Source organism: Chaetodon auriga, chromosome 12 (genome assembly GCF_051107435.1).
Source record: "Chaetodon auriga isolate fChaAug3 chromosome 12, fChaAug3.hap1, whole genome shotgun sequence".
NCBI classification, from domain to species: domain Eukaryota; kingdom Metazoa; phylum Chordata; class Actinopteri; order Chaetodontiformes; family Chaetodontidae; genus Chaetodon; species Chaetodon auriga.
Window position 1 is genome coordinate 7,798,045 of NC_135085.1, and position 22,023 is coordinate 7,820,067.

Sequence of the window (22,023 nt, forward strand, 5' to 3'; positions counted from 1 at the left end):
CCAGACAGTGCTGTAAATAACCTGTCGAGTTGTCTTTTTGTATCTGTGCATGCTGCAGATACCCTGAACGTATTTGCATTTGTTTACATGTGCTCCATTTGCTGTAATGTTTTTATTGCTGACTAGTCTTTGTGCATGTTTGCATATGAAGTCTACTTTCCGTGGATGTTTTCTGTGGAACAGAAGGAGAAAAGTTACAGCGATGCTGGGAGAGTTGAGCTCTTTATGATTCTGGAACTGATTATGCAGAAATCCCCCCAGACTGAAACAGTCTTTTAGTCCATGTGAAAGAAATAAAGGGAAAAAAAATGAAAAAGTGAGAGAGCGTGTGTGAGAAAGCGGGAGAGAGAGAGAGAGAGAGAGAGAGAGAGAGAGAGAGAGAGAGAGAGAGAGAGAGAGAGAGCGGGAGAGAGAGAGAGAGAGAGAGAGGCAGAGAGAGGCAGAGACTGGTTTACTCTTATTCGGAAGGGAGGTCATTCCTACTCTATGAGTCACACTTTTAAGAGACCAGAAACCCCCACCTCCCTCCACCTCCACATCTCCATCACATGCACATACACACATTCACTCCTCTCTTCTTCTCTTTTTAAGGGAAAAACCCTTCCCTGGCCAAGAGAAGAGTTTCAGAGAGTAATAACTCTGGTCAGCAGCTGCCCTCCCTCTCCTCCTCCTCTTCCTCCTCCTCTTTTTCTTTCTCATCTGCACTTGGTCATCATGGCAAAATACTGACAGCTGTGCCACATCCAACCAGTTCTAGACTGATTGTAGCTTGCTATACATTCAGATAAAGTCAAGTTAAGCAACATGAAGGACTAAGTTAAGTGTCTATGTGTGCAAGAGCAACAATGCCTAAAGACTGAGATCTGATCCAGGTCTCCTATTTCACTGGTAAACTTTAACCAAATGCACCCTTGATGTGATATTCTTCTACATATGGGTTCTAATCTCTCTCTCTCACTTCACACAAGCACCTCCCATACTCAGCTGACCCACACCACCTCTGCATCTCCCTCTCCAAACTGATAGCCTATCATGTAACGGATCTAAAAGTCTGTTCCTGACATGGCCTGTTCCTGTTTTCTAGCCTGGATAACACATTAGTGGCAGGGTTTCTGGTTAATGCATTGGCAGCTCTGCAGGCTAAATCAGAAAATTCAAGCACTGACATGTACAAGTGTTGATGCAGCCAACGCATGATCAGCAACGACCCAATGAAAAGAAGTATGTTTTGCAGAGTGTAGCTGTAAATGTCTCTGCAGATGTGTGCAGACATGGTAAATCCTCTGAAGGAGAGACCTCCCACCATGTCCACCAACACTTCAACACATGCAAATGGGCAAAGGGGCAGCTGAGGCACCTATGGGTATAAACATGGTGAGCAGGCTCGGACAGTCTGTCAGTGTTTACACCGAGTATAAACTGCTCTTACTCGGCCTACTAATTGTAACCAGACGACCAGACACAAAACAAGAGCCCATAGTGTGTGTTTATGAGTATGGGGGACTTAAGTCTGCGCTTTATCCTGTTGCATTTCATTCTGACTCACCACATGTGTGAGATTAACAGTCAAAACCTCCTGAATGTTCTGTCTCTGGGACATGAAAGCTCTTACTGTCCCCAGGGTTCCGCCATGTGTTCCGCTGAGGACCACATCTGTAAAATTGTCATATCTTCTGATACTAAACAGGCATTACAATCTGCGGGGTTTTAAGGCCCTTCGGAGAGAGGGAGGGGGGTCGTTCAAATCTCCAGCTGCGCGTTGGCATCTCACTTTACTGGTGTATGGCTATAAAACTGGTACAATAAGGTACACGCGCGCGCACACACGAGTTCCTGCAGAGCCATGGCGCCTCCAAGCGGACAGCAGCGCCCACTGCTGGGGTGCGCCGTGCGCGCTCAGGAGGAGGGCTCAGAGCTTGCCGCTGGGGCTGGACCGGGACGGGAAAGCGAACGGACGGCTCTTCTGTGGGAAGTAAACGCGCATCCAAGGCTTTATTTCCCATTTTCTTCCTCCCGTATCCTGGTTTTCTCTCTCGGCGTTCCTCTCTGCTGAGATGAGGAGATAATCAACAGAGGATCAGCCGCTCCCGAAGTTTTGAAGTTGTTGGAGAGAGTTCGGGTAAGCAGCACTTTTACGCACAACAATGCACCAATTCCTCTGCGCGTCTCTCTATCTCCCTCTTTCCCCTTGTGTGTCTCTGCCTCTGTCTCTCTGTCTCTTTGCATGTCTTAAAAATTACTCTCTCAGCAAAAACGAGCGCATTTTCTCAGCAAAACCAAACTTCTGCGCGAACACAGTTTTACTATGCAAAATCCACAAACTGTATTGCTCGAGAAAAAAAAACCCAGATGGAGGATGGGTATTATCAGTCATGCTGTTAGAGCTATATATTGTTTTGCACGATATTCACCTGTGCAGTGATGTAAAGCTGAGAGACTCGCACTCACTTACTCAGTCCCCCGGCCCGGACAGAGGTAGGGGAGTGGGAACATCTGCAGAGCGACTCCTCCGCGGCTCCCAGCTGTCTCTCCGCTAGAGGGAGCCACAGTAAAGCGTGGTTGACTATGCTGGATTGTGTGCACTGAAATGGTTTTTAGGAAGGTCTAAAAAGAGTTTGAAAATATTGTTTCCCTCAGTGTAGCTGGATAAAAAAGCTGCCAACAGGTATGAGATGACTTAACATTAGATTTTATTTATTTTGGTAACTATCTTGAAAAAAGGAAAAGCTTATTGCAAATTGGTCAACTGGTAGGGTGACATTTACTTATGTCATTTGTAAAAGAATATATTTCTCTCTTGTTTTTTGTAGTGAAGGTGTATATTTTCTCAGTGTGCTGCAGTTGACAGGTGTTGGCTGATGGTTCCTGCATTGAAATCTGTGGCATTGATGTAGAATGATGCATAAACGCTAGAGCAACTGTAGGCTTTGTTGGCATGTTGCTTCTAGTGTCAGACATACTGTTTACTGGATGTGAGAGCATCACCCAAAGGGAGCACTCAGGGTGCCTGAAGGCCTCAAATCAAGTGTGTGCTAGTTGGTTGGTTTGTGGTGATTTCATTAAATGCGGATTTGTTCTTGAATGTATCTATGATAAGGGCAGGGCCTGCATGGTTACCTGTCTTGTCAAAAGTTACATGCTGTGCATATCCTAAATGAATTTGTCTTTCATCAAATTACAAATGAGGCTCAAAATGCAAGCACCCCCTAATGGGTTAATCCAGCCATGACAGCCAGGGAACCCATGTTCACTACCAGGGAAGGGGAAACCTGTGGAGGGCAGCAGACTGAGGCCTTGTGAAATGTTGTACTTTAAAACCGTCATGTGAGCTTTCCTCCATTCAACCAGCGGCCTGCTCTCTGCTGCAAAGTACACGGCAATGTTTGCACAATTCTTCTTTGACTTGAAAGAATTGAGGTGCTCTGTTTAGATAAGATAATCAGTTCCATTTTTAGCCTTGGACTCACAAGTGTGGTTTGGTCAGTGAGTCCTGTGTAGACTGAATGGATCCAACTGACCTTCCTTTACTCATGGCCGTAGTTTGGTCACATGTTAAGCCCTGAGTCCAGGTTTCTACCTGAATAAACCATAAGGAGGCAAATGTCAGCCTATGCTGAGATCGGTCACTTCTTCTAGCATCTGTTGTTTCCATTTCCACCATAAAACACAAGAGAGAAGAAAGAAAAGAAAAAGCTCACCTCGTGTCATGCTTTCAAACTTATTACATAACTCTGTGGCAGCCATTTTGTTCCCCAAGCAACAGTCAGTAGATTGTCCTTCACACAGTGTTAAGCTATTTTGCGAGTTACTTCTGTAGCGGTGAACTAACTCTGCTTGACAACAATCATACAGCCTGTGGAATGATTACAAATTTCTATAATAGTAGACGACACCACAGTAAAAGGTTACAGTGCTGGTTATTTTAAAATAAGCACATAGTTTCTTGATTAAGGCCTTAAAATGGTCACATGCATATATTTCCAGGTTCAGTCTTTTTTCTGTATTTTCTGTCTTTTAATTTTTTCTTTTGAGTTATGTTTTTGCTTTACTGATGTTGAGAGATGAAGTGAGAAATAAAGAGATTGTTGGCTCACTTGTGTGTCCTCTGCTTCAATGTGTCAGACAGGAGAAGGGGAAGATGCTGGGGACAGAGGTCATCGTGCTCTGTCTCCTCTTTGGAGCCTTGACTCACGGCCAGCCAGAGTGCAGCAGTGAGTGCCATGAAACTGAAGCCTGGCTGCTTCACAGCCACAGTAAACTGTCATGTTGATATGTTAACGCAGGTTTAGTGATATAACATGGAACATTTCTTCCTGCTGATTTAAATGGGTCGTTATTTTCCATGGAGGTTTTATATGTGTTTGTGTGTGTCTTCCCTCCAGAGAAGAATGAGTGTCCCATAGATGTGTACTTCACCATAGACACATCTGAGACCATCGCCCTGCAGGAGCCACCCCCTGGAGCACTGGTGGAGAGCATCAAGGTTCCTCGTTCATCTTCAGTTTTATTACTTAAAAACCTCAATACAAAAGAGTTCCACTCAAGAGTGTCATCATTTCCAAATGACTGTCGACCAAGTAGGCTGCAATACCCATGTTGTGCAACATGTTGTGTCTTCTTGTAGGACTTTGCAAAGCAGTTCGTACAGCGTTTAGAAGATGCTGAATTCAGAGGTGCTGTGCGGATCAACTGGAACATCGGTGGACTGCACTTCTCACAAGAACAGAGGGTGTTCAGTCGCATCGGATCAAAGGCAGATTTCATCACGGTGCGTCAGCGAAATTATAATAAAATTAAATTTTTATTCAGTAAAAGAATAGTCTATCATTTTGGGAGATATACTTTTTTTTCAAAGTATGCCTATTAGATGAGAAGATCAATATCACTCATGTCTGTCTGTTAAATATAAAGCCAGCAGTCAGTTAGCTTAGCTTAGCAGAAAGACTGGAAACAGGGGGAAGCTATGAGGTTGAATGAGTCCAATGTAACAAAATCTGTCTCCAGGCACCTCTAAAGCTTGCTGAACATATTATAGTTCATTTGTTTTGTTCATACAAAAACTAAAATGTCATGTGGCAGACCGTCTGGACTGGGAGTCTCTGCTGGTCACCTGGCAACTGGTCCCAGCCAAGAAGCACATAACCTCTGTACAGCAAGGAATTGGTGTTTTTCTTTTTGTATGGATTAAACATTATTGAGCTTTAGAGGTAATGATCAATCAATAAAATCACCACTAACTGATGGCCGTAGAGTGAACCTGATCTCTTTGGCTGCACTGTCTCTCTTTTCCTGATTGGTAATCCAGCTTTAACAAGTCACACTTGACACTGTTTCCAGGGAGTCAGTGGGATCCGTTACTTGGGTAAGGGCACCTACATCGACTGCGCCCTCACCAACATGACCCAGGAAATGCTGCGCTCCCCCTCCTACCCCAAGGCCCTCCGATTTGCCGTGGTCATCACCGACGGCCACGTCACTGGAAACCCTTGTGGGGGCATCAAAGTGGCAGCAGAGAGGGCTCGTGATGAGGGCATCCGGATGTTTGTCGTGGCAGCATCCAAGAACGTTGAAGAGACAGGACTGAGGGAGATCGCCAATTCTCCAGCGACAGTATACAGGCAGGAATTCATGGCTGTGGATCTGAGCCAGGGCAGAGCCATCATACACACGGACACCATTGACCGCATCATCAAGACAATGGTAATACACTCACACACACACACACACACACACACAGTCGTGTATATGTAACCCTAACCTTAACCCCAGTCTTTATTCTAAAATGTAATGATTTACATTGTTGGGACCTGGATTTTGTCCTGATAAGGAAGGTTAGTCCCCACAATGCGACTGGATGGACAGGTTTATGTACCCACAACATAAGGAATACATGGTACACACACAGAAAGATGAACCACAGTCAATGCTTCCTCTACTCACACCTTGTTTCTCTTGTCTTCGCAGAAACATTTGGCCTATGTAGAGGTAAGAATGCACACAGATGTCATAATCAGAGGTGTCAAGAAGATTTATGTTTCAGACTGGATCAGCACTGACTGTCTGTCTTCATTTCCTGTATAACACAGTGTTACAGTGTGTCCTGCCTGGAGACACCAGGGCCTCCCGGTCCCAAGGGCCACAGAGGACAAAAAGTGAGCAACACACACAAACACACACACACAGATTAACAGAATTTGCACACTAGTCACTTTTCTCCACATAGATATTTCCTCCTTTTAACTCGTTGACTGCAGGGAGCTAAAGGAGACAACGGCGATCCAGGTCTCAAAGGAGAAAGAGGACGCCCAGGAGACCCTGGTATTGAGGGTCCCATCGGTCAGCCCGGTATCAAAGTAAGACACTGAAAATCGACCTACCCATTGCTCACTGTTCTCTACAGCACTCCATGACAAGTATGAATTTTGTCTGAGTTGTTTTACGTATTTTGTCCTTTTCCCTTTTCTCTCTCTCTCTGTAGGGAGAACCAGGTCTTAAAGGCGACAAGGTGAGGCATCACTTTCCTTTTGTGTGGATCAAGTTCATCAGTGCATGAATTAAAACTGTCTTAAATCATGAAATTTCGAATAAATTACTGGATTTGTGGATTAATTATCGTACATAAAATGTCTGTTCTTCCTCTTTCTGCCCACAGGGAGAAATAGGAGCTCAGGGGAAAAAGGTAGGACTTTTTGTCTATTTATGATTTATTTCATAACCAAATCTGTTAATTATCATTACATCTATCAAGCAATTGATCTTTCTCATTAGATATTCTCTTGTCTTTGTTGTTAGGGTGTGGCTGGCATCCCAGGACGCAATGGGACAGATGGACAGAAGGTAGGTCCTGAATTTTAAGAGCCAAGTTTCACTGTGCAATTCAGGGAACAAAATGCCACGTAGAATGAAATCTGATTGTATTCTGAAAATTTCAAGTTGTGGCTGTCTGATTTTGAAGTGAAGCTTTTAAGATTGTTTTGTAATGCGATTTCTTTCTCCATTGTCTTCATCTTCATAGGGTAAAATTGGACGGATCGGCGCTCCCGGCTGTAAAGGGGACCCAGGCGACAGAGTATGGTGTTCAACATGATTTGAAACAATTAGTACATCCATATTATTTTGTGTTGTGGCCTATTTATGGTGTGAGACTGATGTATTTGCAGGGTCCTGATGGTCACCCTGGAGACGTCGGCGAACGCGGTCCCCCTGGAACTGACGGAGAGAAGGTATATGATCCCACCTTCATGTAAAACAAAATCCCTCACCCACCCAACCAGTGGTTAATTCTGTCTGATTGTCTGCGTGTGTGTGCTGTCTTCAGGGTGATTCCGGTCGTCCTGGAAGACCTGGTCCTTCTGGCCCACCTGGAGAGCCTGGACCAAAGGTGAACCTGACCACAGAGACAGGGATCGATGCTCTTCACAGGGGCAAATATTAGGTCTGAGGTCATGTGAAAGATCCAGTGTGTGAGAATTAGTGGCATCTAGTGGTGAGGTTGCAGATTGCAACTTACTGAATACACTGCGCCGCACCCCTCTCTTTCCAAGCGTGTAGGAGAACCTACGCTAGCTGTGAAACTTGTAACTGAGCTACTATAGATACGTGGCAGTCCAACATGGTGGATTCTGTGGAATCGGACTCGCTCCTTCTGTAAATATAAAGGGCTCATTCTGAGCTAACAAAAACACAATGATTCTTGATTTCAGGTGATTATATACACCAATGAAATCCTACTTATGATCATTATATTCAATTTCTGCCATGAGATCTGCCTCAATCTTCCACACTGGTCCTTTAAATGGTGAAGGTGAAAGACTAAACTCTGATGCTTCTTCCACAGGGAGAGAGGGGAGGTTCTGGATCACCTGGAATCCCTGGACTGAAAGGAAACCCAGTAAGGCTCATCCCCACAGAGAGAAATACATTCAAACACACTCATTTCATGCGTCATGTAGCTCACCCATGTGTTGTTTTTCTTAGGGAACCCCTGGAGCTCCAGGACCCAAAGGCGAGCTGGTAAGAATCACACATAATCTAATGTTTCCTTTCATGCATGTATTTGTGTTGGTTTTCTAACTGGTCTTGTGTTCTAGGGGAGAAGAGGAGACTATGGGCCAAAGGGTAGTCAAGGGCCAAATGGAATTAAGGGAGACAAGGTATGAGTTAACATACACTGTGAAACATTTCTGTTTGATGAACTCTCGATCTCGGCTCAAATTATTGAATTCATTGAGATACATTATTCCACCACTAGGGACCTCAGCACTGATTTTATGTTTCAGGGTGAAATGGGGCCAGAGGGTTCGAGAGGACTTCCAGGTGAATCAGGAAACAAAGGAACTAAGGTGAGAAGAGCCATGTTATCTGATCTGTGTACGTTCACAACATACAGTCTTGAACTTTTTAATCTACCCCCTTTTGTTGCACCACTCATCCACTTTCTCTCCTCTGAATAGGGAGACAACGGTCTGCCAGGCCCCAGGGGACCACCTGGCTCACCAGGAGACGCTGGGAGAAATGTAGGTTAAAGGTCACATTTGGGCATCATATGAAAAAGTAACTCAGAGACACATGACCTCATGTAACTTACATTAACACTGTTTATGCTATAGGGTACCAGAGGTGACCCTGGTGATGCTGGACCAAGAGGAGACCCTGGACAGGTTGGGCCAAAGGTATGTATCACTGTGTATGTGTTAGTAAGTTAGCGTGTGTTTTCGGGTATCAAGCTACAGTTCTTTGTCCTGACCATCTCTTCTGTCTCCAGGGAGACGTCGGAAGACCTGGCTTTAGCTATCCTGGGTCAAGAGGACCATCGGTAACACACACATGCACTCTGTCTCCTCGCATTTGCTATTCGAAGTGACACACTCGACTGACAAAGCTTTCCTCTGCTGTTGTACAGGGTGAGAGAGGAGAGAAGGGCAATCGTGGACCACGTGGCAGCAGAGGAGACTGCGGTCAAAAGGGTGAGCCTGGAACTAAAGGAACTCCGGGAAACCCAGTGAGTAACTCCTCATAGTTGGATGTATGCTGTCACTGGTACGAAAGATGTCTGTACGGTGCAGTTACAAAATTCTAATTTTTCTGCTTGCAACAGGGTGAGCCAGGACCACAGGGTGAACCTGGCCTTAGAGGACCAAGAGGAGAGCTTGGGCGTGATGTAAGTATACATGAACTGCACTGTCCATCAGGGAAAACCCACAGACTTTCCTTTTCCTAGTCACTGACAGTGCAGATGAAGCAATCATCCAGTTCAATCCAGCCAGGAAAAGCCAACCTAAGCTGATGTTTTCATGTTTACTTGTTACAAATTAGAATTATCTGCTAGCAGTCCAAAAGCAAAATGAGCTGCGAGGCAGGGTGTGATATTGTGCTTTCTTTCTCTACAGGGAGATCCTGGACCTGAGGGAGATCCTGGCCTCACTGTAAGTAAATCTAGCCACTCTGATATGACTAGCACATCAACAGGAACACACAGAGGATTTGATGGATATCATGACATGAAATGAAATGTTGCTTCCTGCAGGAATGTGATGTCATGAACTACATCAGGGAAACGTGTGGCTGCTGTGGTGAGTTTGGTTACAACTGTGCTGCAATTCATGATCTGAACATGCTTGGATAGGCTGTCAGATTGTCACTGTTTGTGTTTTTGTCTGCAGACTGTGAGAAACGCTGTGGAGCCCTGGATATTGTGTTTGTGATCGACAGTTCAGAGTCAGTGGGTCTGACTAACTTCACCCTGGAGAAGAACTTTGTTATCAACACCATCAACAGACTGGGATCCCTTGCCAAAGACCCCCAGTCAGATACAGGTATACGTGCATTTCTTCAAGCACAGATTTCTTAAAATGACTTCAGAATTAGATCGCACAATGTCAAAAACCAAAACAGCTTTGTGTAAATGCAGTTGCTTGTGTTCCCAGGCACGAGAGTTGGAGTTGTTCAGTACAGTCACAGTGGAACCTTCCAGGCCATCCGACTTGATGACCCCAAGATTGATTCACTGTCTGCTTTCAAGGTCTCGCACACAGACACAGACATCTTTGCATACAGTTTTGATGTGTATTTTTAGAGTGCAGTGCAGTCTGTTGTTTTGTCTCTTTTGTCCAGATGTTTCTGAATTAATAAAAGCTGATATGTTGTCAGATCAACTATGCTGCACACATAAGGCAGATGGGAGTCATCACAGCTGCATATGTGCACATGTTCCCCTCACTTTATTTCTGACATTTACCAATGTTGTACACATAATCTGGGATGCAACAGATGGTAGGTCCACCTGGCACTAATCATTATTTTGCATAACATAAAAACCCATGAGAAGATGAAAGTCTTGCTAACGTAGTGAAAGCTTCATATAGCTTATTCCTTTGTGCCATGGAGCTCCTTTGTTGTCAACAAACCATTAAAAACACACCAGTGAGTGATACCATTCTACTTTGAGTCACATACATACACTGTCCTGCTACCTTAAATACTCATTTGGTCTCTCTGAAGCCTGTATTCATGGGTTTAAGTTTTATGGATACAGTATGTGTTAAAGACTGAATGCTAATTTTACCTCTGTGCAGTCCACACTCAATACTGAGCTCCCATCACGTGCCACTGTGTCTTACATATACGTCTCTCACATGCTGATTTCTCACTATTCAGGATGCAGTGAAGCGACTGGAGTGGATCGCTGGAGGAACATGGACTCCATCTGCTCTGAAGTACGCCTACGACAACCTGATCAGGGACAGCCGCAGAGCCAAAGCCAACGTCACTGTAGTTGTCATCACTGACGGACGCTTCGACCCCAGAGATGACGACTCTCTGCTCACCTACCTGTGCAGGTGCCTGACGCTGGGGCTGCATTTTGAGATTTAGAATTAGCATTTGTGGAGAGGAAAAAAGCTTTGTCTCATTGTTTGTATTTGTCTGTACTGGTGCATATGAGCAGTGATCCCAGTGTTGATGTGAGCGCCATCGGTATCGGAGACATGTTCGACCAGATTGAGGAGAATGAGAGTCTGAAGAGCATTGCTTGCCAGAAGGATGGCAGGGTGCTGGGCATGAGGCGCTTTGCAGATTTGGTGGCTGAGGAGTTCATCGACAAGATTGAAACTGTCCTCTGTCCAGGTACACAAATCACAGAAACACACATTATGTGCAATATGTTCATGTCGTCAAGTTCTGGTTTTTGTCATTTTTCTCTGACACTCTGCCTTTATCCTTGCTTTAGATCCTATCATCGTATGCCCTGATCTCCCATGTAAATCAGGTAAAATTTTGAAATATTATTTATCACTTCTTGTCCTCTTCTAAAATTTTACTGTTTCAGCATCTAGGCCTGGGTAACCACCATTACTAAGGCGTCAATATGCTCCAAAGGAAATGCCAGTTAGTCAAACAGCATTGGATTTCAGAGAGATCTGTACATTTTTGTATCTTTCTGAAACGGACAATCTTTCTTTTTTCAATCTTTACACACCCTCTTCCGTCGTGTGCACTAGTATCAGCGTTTGTTTGATTCAAAACACCAGCAGCCTTTTCGCCCCACCTTGGTCATTCAGAACAGGTATTAACACTTCAGACATGTTAAGGCAACACTTGGTACCAACTAGTTTGTTTGAAGCATACTGACGCCTTCAAGCTATGTTAAGGACTAGACATGTTGTGGCTTAAGCTGAGGTCATATGTCTTTTTTTACACAGTTGTGTGATGTTCAGTAAGGTCAACACACATGACCAAACTTGCAATTAAGTGCAACTCGGTGTACCTCCAGCATCTTTGCTGGCTGGGTTGCTGCGTCGTATCCGTGGGACCCCGCCCACAATGTTATTCCGCCCACTTGTTTCAGGAGGGGGCGTCACTGCGGGCCAAGCCCCTCCCCCCTGGAAGCCACTGGCCGAGGAAGGCAGCCCCTCATTGGTCCCCACCTCTTTGGAGGGTGTGGCCAGCCTGCTGAACGGCCTGAACGAGCAGCAGTACGGGGTTGGCGTTGCAACCATGGCGTACACAGCCCAGAGAGCCAAACTCGCCCAGGGAGAGGACAGGCAGCAGTGGACCCAGCTGTTCATCGACTCCTTCAAATATGTCTATGGAGACATTATGGGAGACCCAGAGAAAGCCTTAGGACTCTGCTAATATGCTAATATGCTAACCATGCTACCTCGCCATTGTGGACGCCAATAACTAATAAGCTTATTGCTGGACCTAGAATAGAGTTTATTAAACCTGTGGGCATTTTTTTTAACTTTATGGGTGCAATATACACCTGGGCTGATGCAAAAGAAGCATGATACAAAGCTGGTCCTGTGCGAATGTTTCAGAGCAGCCTTATGTACAGTTGCTGTATACGACACAATTCAAAATGTAGATTCATGATGCTCCCTCTCCTCATTGGATATTTCAGACTTAACGTACATGGAGCTGTTTCTGTTAGACATATGATTGGTGTCATTTCTTCCACCTTAGAGGAGGAACGTTTTCCGTTCACATGGAAAGCAGATGTCATCCATTTGTTGGGGGCAGATTGGTCTGTAGAGCCATTCATGTTGCTCCTGTATAGTGTACAGTGGCTCTTTCATGAGTCCTCATTTCCACTGTGAATCACATGCTCGCCGAATCACTCTGATGACATGTCTTTTGCTGTTTTGCACATATCCATGGTTACGGCCTTTAATGTGCTCTGGGAACTAGTTGGGGAAACGGCCGTGACATGAGGAAAATATCTGGTTTTACACATGCCACTGTATACTGTACTGTATATGAGTCAGAAGTTGACGGATGTGGATGTTTGGTTTATGGACTTGGCGCTGACAGTGAAGGAACTATTGTATGTTATGCCCTTGATTGGTGCATGTTTTTTTTGCATGTGGCTTGGCTTGTAAAGTAGGATGACTAGAGGAAAATGAGTGGAAAGCGGCTTTAACCAGATGTTATGGTATCATATTAGCTCTGTGACTGCAACATGCTGATGTGAACTATGTTGTTGTGTATGTATTCATGTGTTTATAATGTCGTCTCAAGATAATAAAATTGTAGCGCAAACTAAAAAAAGTGCTTTCTTGGTGAGGTCACGTCTGACCTGAGAAGGTTTAGGTGACGTCAGACAGCTGGACGGCAACTAGCATGTATGGAAGCCCACCATGTTGCAGTATATCTTTGCTGGCTTTGGCCTCTGATCATCTGTGTTCCAGCTGTAGCTCTCTGGACACCTCATTTGATTGCAAACTTTATGTGTGTCTGTTCCAGAGCCTGCTGTGGCTAGCTGTGTTCAGCGGCCAGTGGATGTGGTGTTCCTGCTGGATGGTTCTGAGAGGATGGGACTGGAGAACCACCGCAGGGCCAAAGAGTTCATTGAGAATGTGGCTCGCCGCCTCACCCTGGCCAATGGAAAGACAGACGAGAGGAATGCCCGCCTGGCTCTGCTGCAGTACGGCAGCTCTACAGAACACAGGGTGGAGTTCCCTCTGACACACGACCTCACAGTGATCTCTGATTCACTGGCAGGAGTGACCTACATGGACTCCTCTTCTGCTCTGGGCAGCGCTATCATCCATGCTGTCAACAATGTGGTGATTCCACAGGTATAAACAAACACTTGTGTTGGATTTGTAGACAGGTAACTTGGAAAGGAGTAGCTCAACATTTTTGGAAAATTGAATACCTCTCTTATGTCTATATGGTAAATATGAAGCTATATTAGCTCATCTTTGCATAAAGACTGGAAACAGGAAGAAACAGGTAGCCTGGCTCTCAACTTTGCTATTTAACATGTAGCATCTTGTTTGTTTGTAATGTGTAATAACTGAAGCATGAAATTGATAGGTTGTGGATTTACAGTTGGGTTGTGTGTATTGGGGGGACTGTTTATTGGCCAGATGTAGTGACTTCCTGGAGTCTCTGCTGGTGACTCAAGGTGACGGCAAGACTCCAAGAAGTCACTGTGAGCAGCCAAGAATGAATCCATCATATAACCCCTTGAAAGCCACAACTTTTCACACTTCATATTTCATAAATGTTAATCTACGGTGTGTTAGTTAGAAGAGGTTTTACCTTTTCTCAGAGACAGGCTAGTTGTTTCTCCCTGTTTGCAGTCTTAAAGAGCCAAACTAAGTCTAAGTTAATCGCCCGCTAGTTGTACCTTCATATGTACAGTACAGGTATGGTAGTGGTATCGACGTTCTCATTTCATTCTCATCAAGATATTGAATAAGCATATATTCCAGAATGTCAAACTATTCCTTTTCAAGTACAGGCCTGGAGCCAGGAGGTGATTAGCTTGGTTAAGCATAACGATTGGAAACAGGGGAAAGTAGCTACCCTGGTTCTCAAAAATATTCTTAATAACACCTCAGAATTAACATGTTGTATCTCATTTGTTTGTGCACAAACAGAAATAACAGTAACCATGTTTCATTTTGAAGTATTCCATTAGAAAGGTTTGATGGAAACAGCAAGAATCAAAAAGACTTCCTCAATTTGGCAAATAGTCTTTATATTCTGACAAAACTACACCAGCTAGCAGTTAGCTACTAAGTTAATTACCGCCTGGTTCAAGCTTCATATCAACACACAGATGGTGGAGAATGGTATCGATCCTCTCATCTAACTCTTGGCAAGAAAGCAAAAATGTACTCCCTTAACCCTGAATGTTGTGTTTCCACCAGGGAGAACGCTTGGCTCGTCGTAACGCTGAGCTGGCCTTCGTGTTCATCACCGATGGCATCACAGCCAGCGAGCAGCTGGACGAGGGCGTGACCGCCATGAGGCGAGCAGAAGGTGTTCCCACGGTGATCGCCATAGGAACAGACACAGATGAAGAGGTGCTGCGGAAGGTGTCGCTAGGGGACATGTCGGCCATCTTTAGAGGAGATGATTACACCATGCTGAACAAGCCCGCATTCTTTGAGCGCTTTGTCCGCTGGATATGCTAGTGAGAAACTCTAACGCTCTACACCATAGAATTAGAATCCACAGAATGAAAGGAGGGCCAGCCCCCTTCACCATACACATAAACACACACAGACGCATCAGCTAGCCTCTGTGATCATTAGCATTACTGGATATGAAGCACTGAGACCGCCATGTATCCAGTTGTCAGGGGTGAGGATTCATTTACAACAGCCAAAACAATCCATGTAGGACCAGTTGGCACACACACACACACACACACACACACACACACACACACACACACACACACGTACTTTAACGCCTAATGCAAAATAATTTGTAACTTGATTGTTCTAGTCATTCTAAATCTATGGTCGGTCAGCACTTCCAACCAAAGACACTCAGACACTCGGACGTATCCCAGAGGAGAGGTGTGTGATTACTGAATGTGTACGAAACAAATTGTAGGCTTTATTTTGTTTGTATTGTGTACTGTTTCGTTTTATTTTGAGTTCTTGCTCGCTCTCTCCCCCAGCCCCACCCTTTCTTCACAAAGTCAGTATTTACATTTAAGGTGCTAAGGTAGAAAGCCATCTGAGTGGTTCTAAAATATTTTTTACATCATGTTATGCTGTAATTACTGGAGTTTGTTCAGGGGATAAATACATATAGACATATCTTCTCCAGGGAGAAAAGAAAACACACTTAAATGCCCAAACACTCCACACGAGAGTCACACACACATATGCACAGACACATGCTGTAGTTAATTACACATGCATTGACAGAGAAGTATAAATGAAAGAAATCTGTTTACATGAAGTCCAAATAAAGCCTAATGTGGAGACCCCATCACTGTGTTTTGTGTTTGCAAGATATATAAATGTGTTCGTATGTTTTTGATCCATGTGCAATTTGTCATTAAATCTCTGTGGTTCTCAACAATGATTTTAGTTAAGAGTTTAATTTTAAAAATTAAAAGACCTTATATTCTATATAGTATTACATCTGGAATTTAATATTCATCCCCTCCCTATGTGATAAAGAAATTTGTTCTTAGATTATTCAGACCCCATAGAAGTTGTCCCTTTGCTGTGTGTCATCAGTGTATTTGTGCATCCGGCTCCCTCTGCTGTACAGAGAAATACAAAGCAGCAAATTCAACAGTTTGCTGGCTAATCTATTTTAATCTATTTAATATATCTACGACATGATTTTGAGAGTCTACACTACATTTTGGAAGCAAATATTGTACTTTGCTTCACTTTATTTATGTGACAGCTTTAGATATACTTTCACCTCTGGAAATGTTTGATTGCATGACAAATAGTGAGTATTTTCATCTGATATTGTGATGTAGAAATATCTGGACCTCATAAAATTCATGGAAACATAGCAGCCAAAGCATTTACAGAAGGCAGACATACACACTTCATTTCATTTGTGCACATTGTTTCATTTTTTTCTTTTATCTCAGCCCTAGTTTTTTTATTGACACAGTATCTACATTATCAGTCTGTGTGCGGCTGTTGCCAGGTCTCCACATTGCCATGAAGTACTGATGCCTTGATCAGTGAAAGATGAGAATACTTGCTCCAGCGCTGCTTTCCATGAACGAAGGTCACATCAGGTGACACTGTGGTCACGTGATCACAATATCCCGCATGCTCGGTGGGAGATCAGATACGGAGTCAGAGATTTGTCAAACGGTAAGTCATCTTTAAAGATAAATACTGGCTGCACACACTGTCTATCGTGATATTCATGGAGATACAATGATGGTTTAGTAAAGACTATTGTCAGGAGGGGGCGAATCCTCTTCTTCGTGGCCTCTGGGGACGCTGCTGTATTGCGAAACAGAAATAATTAGAACAAAAATCTATTTGTGAGCCCGTTTGTATTCCTGTTTAAGTACTGTGTGGCCTGTGTACTTTTTAAGGTGTTTTAGTTTGGTTGCCGAATTGCTTTCTTTATATCGTTAAGGCCAAAAAAATAGAGTGGAAAGTAATGGTCGATTAAACAAACATCTTGATGTCCATGCCAATAGTATATATTGTCAGTGCAAAGGTTTCTGCGTTGCATAATCTGAGGCTTTACCAGCTGTGGAGGAAGTATTCACTCTTCACTGAAGTACAGGGGCTCTGTAAAAATACTGCGTTACAAGTAAAAGTCCTACATTGAGTAAAAATAGGTAAGTATAGATTGTGTAGAATAGATAATTTTTAGTGTAATTTCTCTGCATTGAATGTTTTTACTTTTAATACTTTCAGTACATTTTCATGATGTAAGCAGAATTTTAGTTGGATGAGGCGGAGCTCATCCTTAACTATTTTGCACAGGACTGCAGCTAATGATTATTTTCATGATGGATTAATCTGCTGAGTATTTTCTAGATTAATTGATTGATTGTTTGGTTTATAAATATTCTGAAAATATTGAGAAATGCCATCAAGTTCCCAGAGCCCAAAGTGACACCCTCACAATGCTTGTTTATTTCCAAACCTCAAAATTAGTAGAAATAAGTTTTAATTTAAATAAAGGGAGGAAAAAATCCTCATATTTGAGAAGCTGGAACTAGAAATGTTTTTCTAAAATGACTTAACAATTATCAAAATAGTTGCCATGTCATTTTTTTGTCAATTGATTAATTGATTAATGGACTAATCACTTCAGCTATACTCCTATATGTTGTTTGGTAGTTTAACATATAACAAAGCATCATATTTTATTTGCACTTCATATGTTTAATTTGTGAAGTCACAAGTAACTTAAGTTGTCGTATAAATGTGGGGGAGAAAAAAGCACAGTGTTTCCCTCTGAGCTGTGGTGGAGTGGAAGTGTAAAGTAGCAGAAAATGGAAATACAAGTATCTCAAAATTATACTTCAGTACACTATTCACAGGCCCAAGCTTGAGGAAGACACACACCACGTCATGTGGAGGGAGTTTGTGTGTTTGTATGTTTATTATCACAAGAATAGTGTCACTGTTGGACCAGAAAGAGAGTTGAAGGCAGTCATGCACAGGAATTTAATTGCATGAGAAGTATCTGATGTGTTTCTGTGTGTGTGTGTGTGTGTGTGTGTGTGTGTGTGTGTGTGTGTGTGTGTGTGTGTGTGTATTTCCCAGTGCTGCTATTATGGAGGGAGAGGCTCTCTCCACACTGTGTACCCCTGCTCTGGTGGTGGATGTGCACAAAGTGAGGAGAAATGCTCAGAGGATGATTGAACGCTGTCAGAAGCTGGGGGTCCAGCTGCGGCCTCACATGAAGACCCACAAAACCCTGTATGAATGTACACACACACACACACACACACACACACACACAAACAAACACACATACACACAAACACAATACATTCATATGGGTCAGTCATATCAGGGATGCTGATAAGGTCTGTGTCTTCCTGTTCATGTGTAGTGAGTGTGCTGACATTGTGACGGGCGGATCACGGAGATGCATCGTGGTTTCCACGCTGGCAGAGGCCTGTTTCTATGCCGACCATGGATTTGATGACATCCTATATGCGTACTCTCTTCCTTTTGATAAGGTCCTCTCAACTCACACTATAAAGACTTGTATTGAAAAACAAAAAATTTAATAAGATAACTGTATGAAAGAACATTTTACTTAATAATTTTGCACAATTTCAAATGGTTGTGTGTGTGTGTGTGTGCGTGTGTGCGTGTGTGTGTGTGTGTGTGTGTGTGTGTGTGTGTGTGTTCACAGGTGGAGCGCTGTGCAGCCCTGTCAGAGAGGCTGGATCTCTTCCAGGTGTTATTGGATCATCCTCAGGCTCTGGAGCAGCTCAGACAGAGACCACTGAGAGACGGTCGGCTGTGGCACGTGTGGCTGAAGCTCGACTGTGGCAACGGGAGAGGTAAACACTCTGGGAGACCAGGATGCAGCTCATCGTCAGTGTCATGCATGTGTCATCAAGTCAAGCGCTTGCTGATTCTCTGTTTGCTCTTTGCCATAGCTGGTGTCCTGCATTCAGAGCCCGAGGCGCTCAGACTGGCTCAGGCCATCACTGAGACGGAGGGCGTGGAGCTGACAGGAGTGTACGCTCACTGTGGGAACACCTACAACTGCAGAGGAGTGGAACAAATACAGGCTGTCGCACAGGAAACCACCAACTTCACTCTGCAGTTCATGGAAAAGTATGGCATAAGAACAAAATGTAGAGGCCCTTTACATCACATGAAACCTTCCACAGAAAATGCTTAAAATACATGCAGCATTTTCTCAGATACATTTTTAATGTATTTTATTTGGTTTACTTTTGACTGCTGTGTACTTTTGTACATCTGTCAATCCCTCACATTCTTGTGAATGTGATATCTCAGGAACGCCTTGAAGGAGTTTCTTCAAATTTGTCATTAATGTCCATAAGGATGAACTAATCAGAAGCTCACTGTGAGCACAAACAACATGTTTGACCATAACTCAAGAATTCATACACTAATTATGATGAAATTTCACCCAAATGTCTCAGGATAAAATGATGAAGTGATAACATTTTATATCCACAAGGTCAAAGGTCACCTTCACTGTGACATCATAATGTTCAGAAAAACAAAAAAAAAAACACTTTTCTGGCCATTATTCAACACCATAACTCAGGAACAGAAGGGCAGATTGTGACCATATTTCACATTTGCTCAGAGACTGAATTGGTGACTCTAATCTTGGGTCTCCAACTTGAAACTGTGCTGATTGTACAGATCCTCTTTGCTGCCAGGTTGAACATGTGTGCGAAGCATCCATGTTTTACAATATGTAGCCTGGTGTTATACCAATCAACTGAAGCTCTCTATCAGTCCTCTGAAAAATAGTCTCTAAGCATGTTTCTGACTGGAATCCGACATGTCAGTGTAGGGAGAACTTCCATTTTGCCAAAAAAATACACTTAATGTATTTTATTAAATTCCCTCAAAGTCTTCACTACAAATATGAGTGTGGATAGACGTGGACGTAAACTACAACTTAACTGGTTTGAGGAGGCAAACACCTGCGTGGCTGTTTGTTAACACGTTCCCATATTAACTTTTAAAGGTCATATGTTGGTAGTGTGTTTAAAGCTTGTTGCACTGCCCCCAAATGTCCTAAAATTCAATGAATGTAGATTTAAGTGGGATGACTAATTGGCGGTTATGATATTATACTAAAAGGCTTCAGCCCACAAACAAGTAAATAAGCTGTTAGATTTATTTCTTATGAAATGCTGTCTCTGTAAACTGCTCTGGTTTGTTTATGAGCAGACTGAAGGCTGTTGGCATCACCTGTAAATCCAGCATTGGCTCCACCCCTTCCTGCAGTCACCCAGTCAAAGACATGGCGCAGCTCAGCGAGGTGCATCCGGGAAACTACGCCTTCTATGGTGTGTATGGATGTAGATGGAGTCCATCAGTGGACCAGTTTGTTTATTCTGTTTTCTAATTTAAATCACATTCACAAATTCAGCACTGATGATGATGTTGCTGAATTTTAGACGTGCAGCAGTCTGTGATTGGCTCGTGCAGTCTGGAGGACGTTGCTGTGAGGGTTTTGACCAGAGTCATCGGACACTGTCCTCACAGGAACCAGCTCCTGATTGACTGTGGGTGGGCTGGGCTCAGGTACCTTCATCAGTATTTTGTATCCTGTTCTGTATTTGCAGAATGGACTTAATCCATGCACCATTTTAAATTGTTATGATATTTAATGATGTGAATCGAGTTTGAGGGCAAAATCCTAAATGTATTATAAATATCTATTTCCTCTCAAATGACTGATAAAACTCAACATGGCAGCCATCTGGGTTTTTTTTCACATTTCCTATAAACCCGTTTTTGCTCTCAGTCTAGACGGAGCTGGAAAACTTCCCACTGGATATGCTGTGATTGAGGGACACCCGGACCTCAAGTAATGATCGTCTACTCTTGTCTCTAGTCTCTGTAGTAAACTTGCATAAACTGAGTGTGACTCAGATTCTGATGAGACATATTTCCCCCCAGGTTGTTGTCTATGACCCAGGAGCACGGTAGAGTGGAGCCCATCTCAGGACTTCTGGACTACAGCAAATACCCCCTGGGCTCTCTGCTCACACTGATCCCCCACCATGTCAGTACTGTGCAGTGTGGAGTGAAGCTTAATACTGTTTCATTGTGGCACTCTCCTCTTGTTTGACCCTCTCTCTGCTGATTTTCACAGTCGTGTGCAACTGCAATGATGCATCCTGTGTACCATGTGCACTCTGAGGGCCGTCTGCTGGGCAAGTGGACACCAACACGCGGGTGGTGAACAGCTGTCCAACTATGCGCTCATGACCTTGTTAGAAGAGTTAAATGAGCACTCAAAGAAGGACGTGTTAGAACAACTCAGGGCACCTGTGGTTGATTTCATAGGTCATCTGTCAAAAGATTTCATATATAAATAGTCAAGGGGTATCCTATTCCAAAACTACTAAATAACAATAGTTGGCTACTTTTTGTAGACTTTTTCCTGAGGGGCATGTCCAGACTTTTTTGACTGGGATGGCCTAAGTGGGGCACTGATTTATGCAGGGAATGCTTGAAGTATGTGCACACACACGCACACACAGACAGAGTAGACAGAAATACATACTTGTATGCTTCTAAATGATTAAATAAATGAAAGATTTTGGATTATATTGTCTCATTGTTTAATCAGTCAGTAAGCAAATGCGGATGAGTCAATAACAGAAGCCACAAATGTCAGTGGGCTGCTGTCAGTACGTGGGCCCTCACTGGAGGCTGAAAACAGTCAAATGAGTACGATGCTACAGTTTGCCAATTATCTGTATGTGCCAGCTTGATGGTTACACGAATGTTGATGCAGAAGTATATGTGGTTTATGCATTTTACTATGAAGAGCACGGATTATGACTAGTCCATATGACACTGAAAACAAGTATGGCCCGGCATGTCTTTGTTGTCGACAAAGATGCTTTGCTCACAGTGTGCCTTGCAGCTTCTAAACTGGCTCCTGGTCAATAAATGATCTCTACATTTTCATGAACTAAGTGTGCAGTCTCTACCACAGGTTCTCTTGAACACTGGTGGTGGTCTCTTTTTTCTGACCAAATAAAATGACTGTTATTCTCAATTTCCTCATTTGTCTTTATCAATAATACAT

At 43.4% G+C, this 22,023-nt stretch overlaps 2 protein-coding genes across 3 annotated transcripts; both read left to right on the plus strand.

Moving 5' to 3' along the window:
• The first annotated feature begins 1,940 nt into the window (after window positions 1-1,940).
• On the plus strand, window positions 1,941-15,740 carry col6a2 (collagen, type VI, alpha 2). Its single transcript, XM_076745856.1, has 32 exons — window positions 1,941-2,119; window positions 4,123-4,211; window positions 4,383-4,483; window positions 4,625-4,768; window positions 5,338-5,700; window positions 5,965-5,985; window positions 6,087-6,152; window positions 6,255-6,353; window positions 6,479-6,505; window positions 6,653-6,679; window positions 6,793-6,837; window positions 7,016-7,069; window positions 7,161-7,223; window positions 7,319-7,381; window positions 7,838-7,891; window positions 7,978-8,013; window positions 8,091-8,153; window positions 8,280-8,342; window positions 8,454-8,516; window positions 8,610-8,672; window positions 8,765-8,815; window positions 8,903-9,001; window positions 9,098-9,160; window positions 9,390-9,425; window positions 9,527-9,572; window positions 9,663-9,815; window positions 9,927-10,021; window positions 10,657-10,838; window positions 10,946-11,124; window positions 11,228-11,266; window positions 13,243-13,577; window positions 14,661-15,740. The coding sequence occupies exons 2-32, from the start codon at window positions 4,139-4,141 to the stop codon at window positions 14,925-14,927; spliced, it is 3,033 nt and encodes a 1,010-aa protein (XP_076601971.1). The 5' UTR covers window positions 1,941-2,119; window positions 4,123-4,138; the 3' UTR covers window positions 14,928-15,740.
• Window positions 15,741-16,536: 796 nt separating this feature from the next.
• Window positions 16,537-21,997, plus strand: LOC143329396 (D-serine dehydratase). Of its 2 annotated transcripts, none has more exons than XM_076745256.1 (10): window positions 16,537-16,595; window positions 18,015-18,170; window positions 18,307-18,436; window positions 18,616-18,766; window positions 18,866-19,046; window positions 20,148-20,266; window positions 20,378-20,504; window positions 20,728-20,790; window positions 20,883-20,988; window positions 21,079-21,997. In XM_076745256.1, exons 2-10 carry the CDS (start codon window positions 18,025-18,027, stop codon window positions 21,166-21,168), a joined length of 1,113 nt encoding a protein of 370 aa, XP_076601371.1. In that variant the 5' UTR covers window positions 16,537-16,595; window positions 18,015-18,024; the 3' UTR covers window positions 21,169-21,997. The 2 variants fall into 2 exon arrangements, with proteins under 2 accessions (XP_076601371.1, XP_076601372.1); XM_076745257.1 differs by lacking the exon at window positions 16,537-16,595 and adding an exon at window positions 16,603-17,077.
• Window positions 21,998-22,023: the final 26 nt, after the last annotated feature.

Bases quoted from the DNA above. Each gene is read 5' to 3' on its own strand.
- col6a2 (XM_076745856.1), top strand. From the start codon at position 4,139: ATGCTGGGGACAGAGGTCATCGTGCTCTGTCTCCTCTTTGGAGCCTTG. The intron at 5,701-5,964 runs GTAATACACTCA...TTGTCTTCGCAG, and splicing joins ACCGCATCATCAAGACAATG to AAACATTTGGCCTATGTAGA. The intron at 8,517-8,609 runs GTAGGTTAAAGG...TTTATGCTATAG, and splicing joins CAGGAGACGCTGGGAGAAAT to GGTACCAGAGGTGACCCTGG.
- LOC143329396 (XM_076745256.1), top strand. From the start codon at position 18,025: ATGGAGGGAGAGGCTCTCTCCACACTGTGTACCCCTGCTCTGGTGGTG. The intron at 18,767-18,865 runs GTAAACACTCTG...TCTTTGCCATAG, and splicing joins CGACTGTGGCAACGGGAGAG to CTGGTGTCCTGCATTCAGAG. The intron at 20,505-20,727 runs GTACCTTCATCA...TTTTGCTCTCAG, and splicing joins TGTGGGTGGGCTGGGCTCAG to TCTAGACGGAGCTGGAAAAC.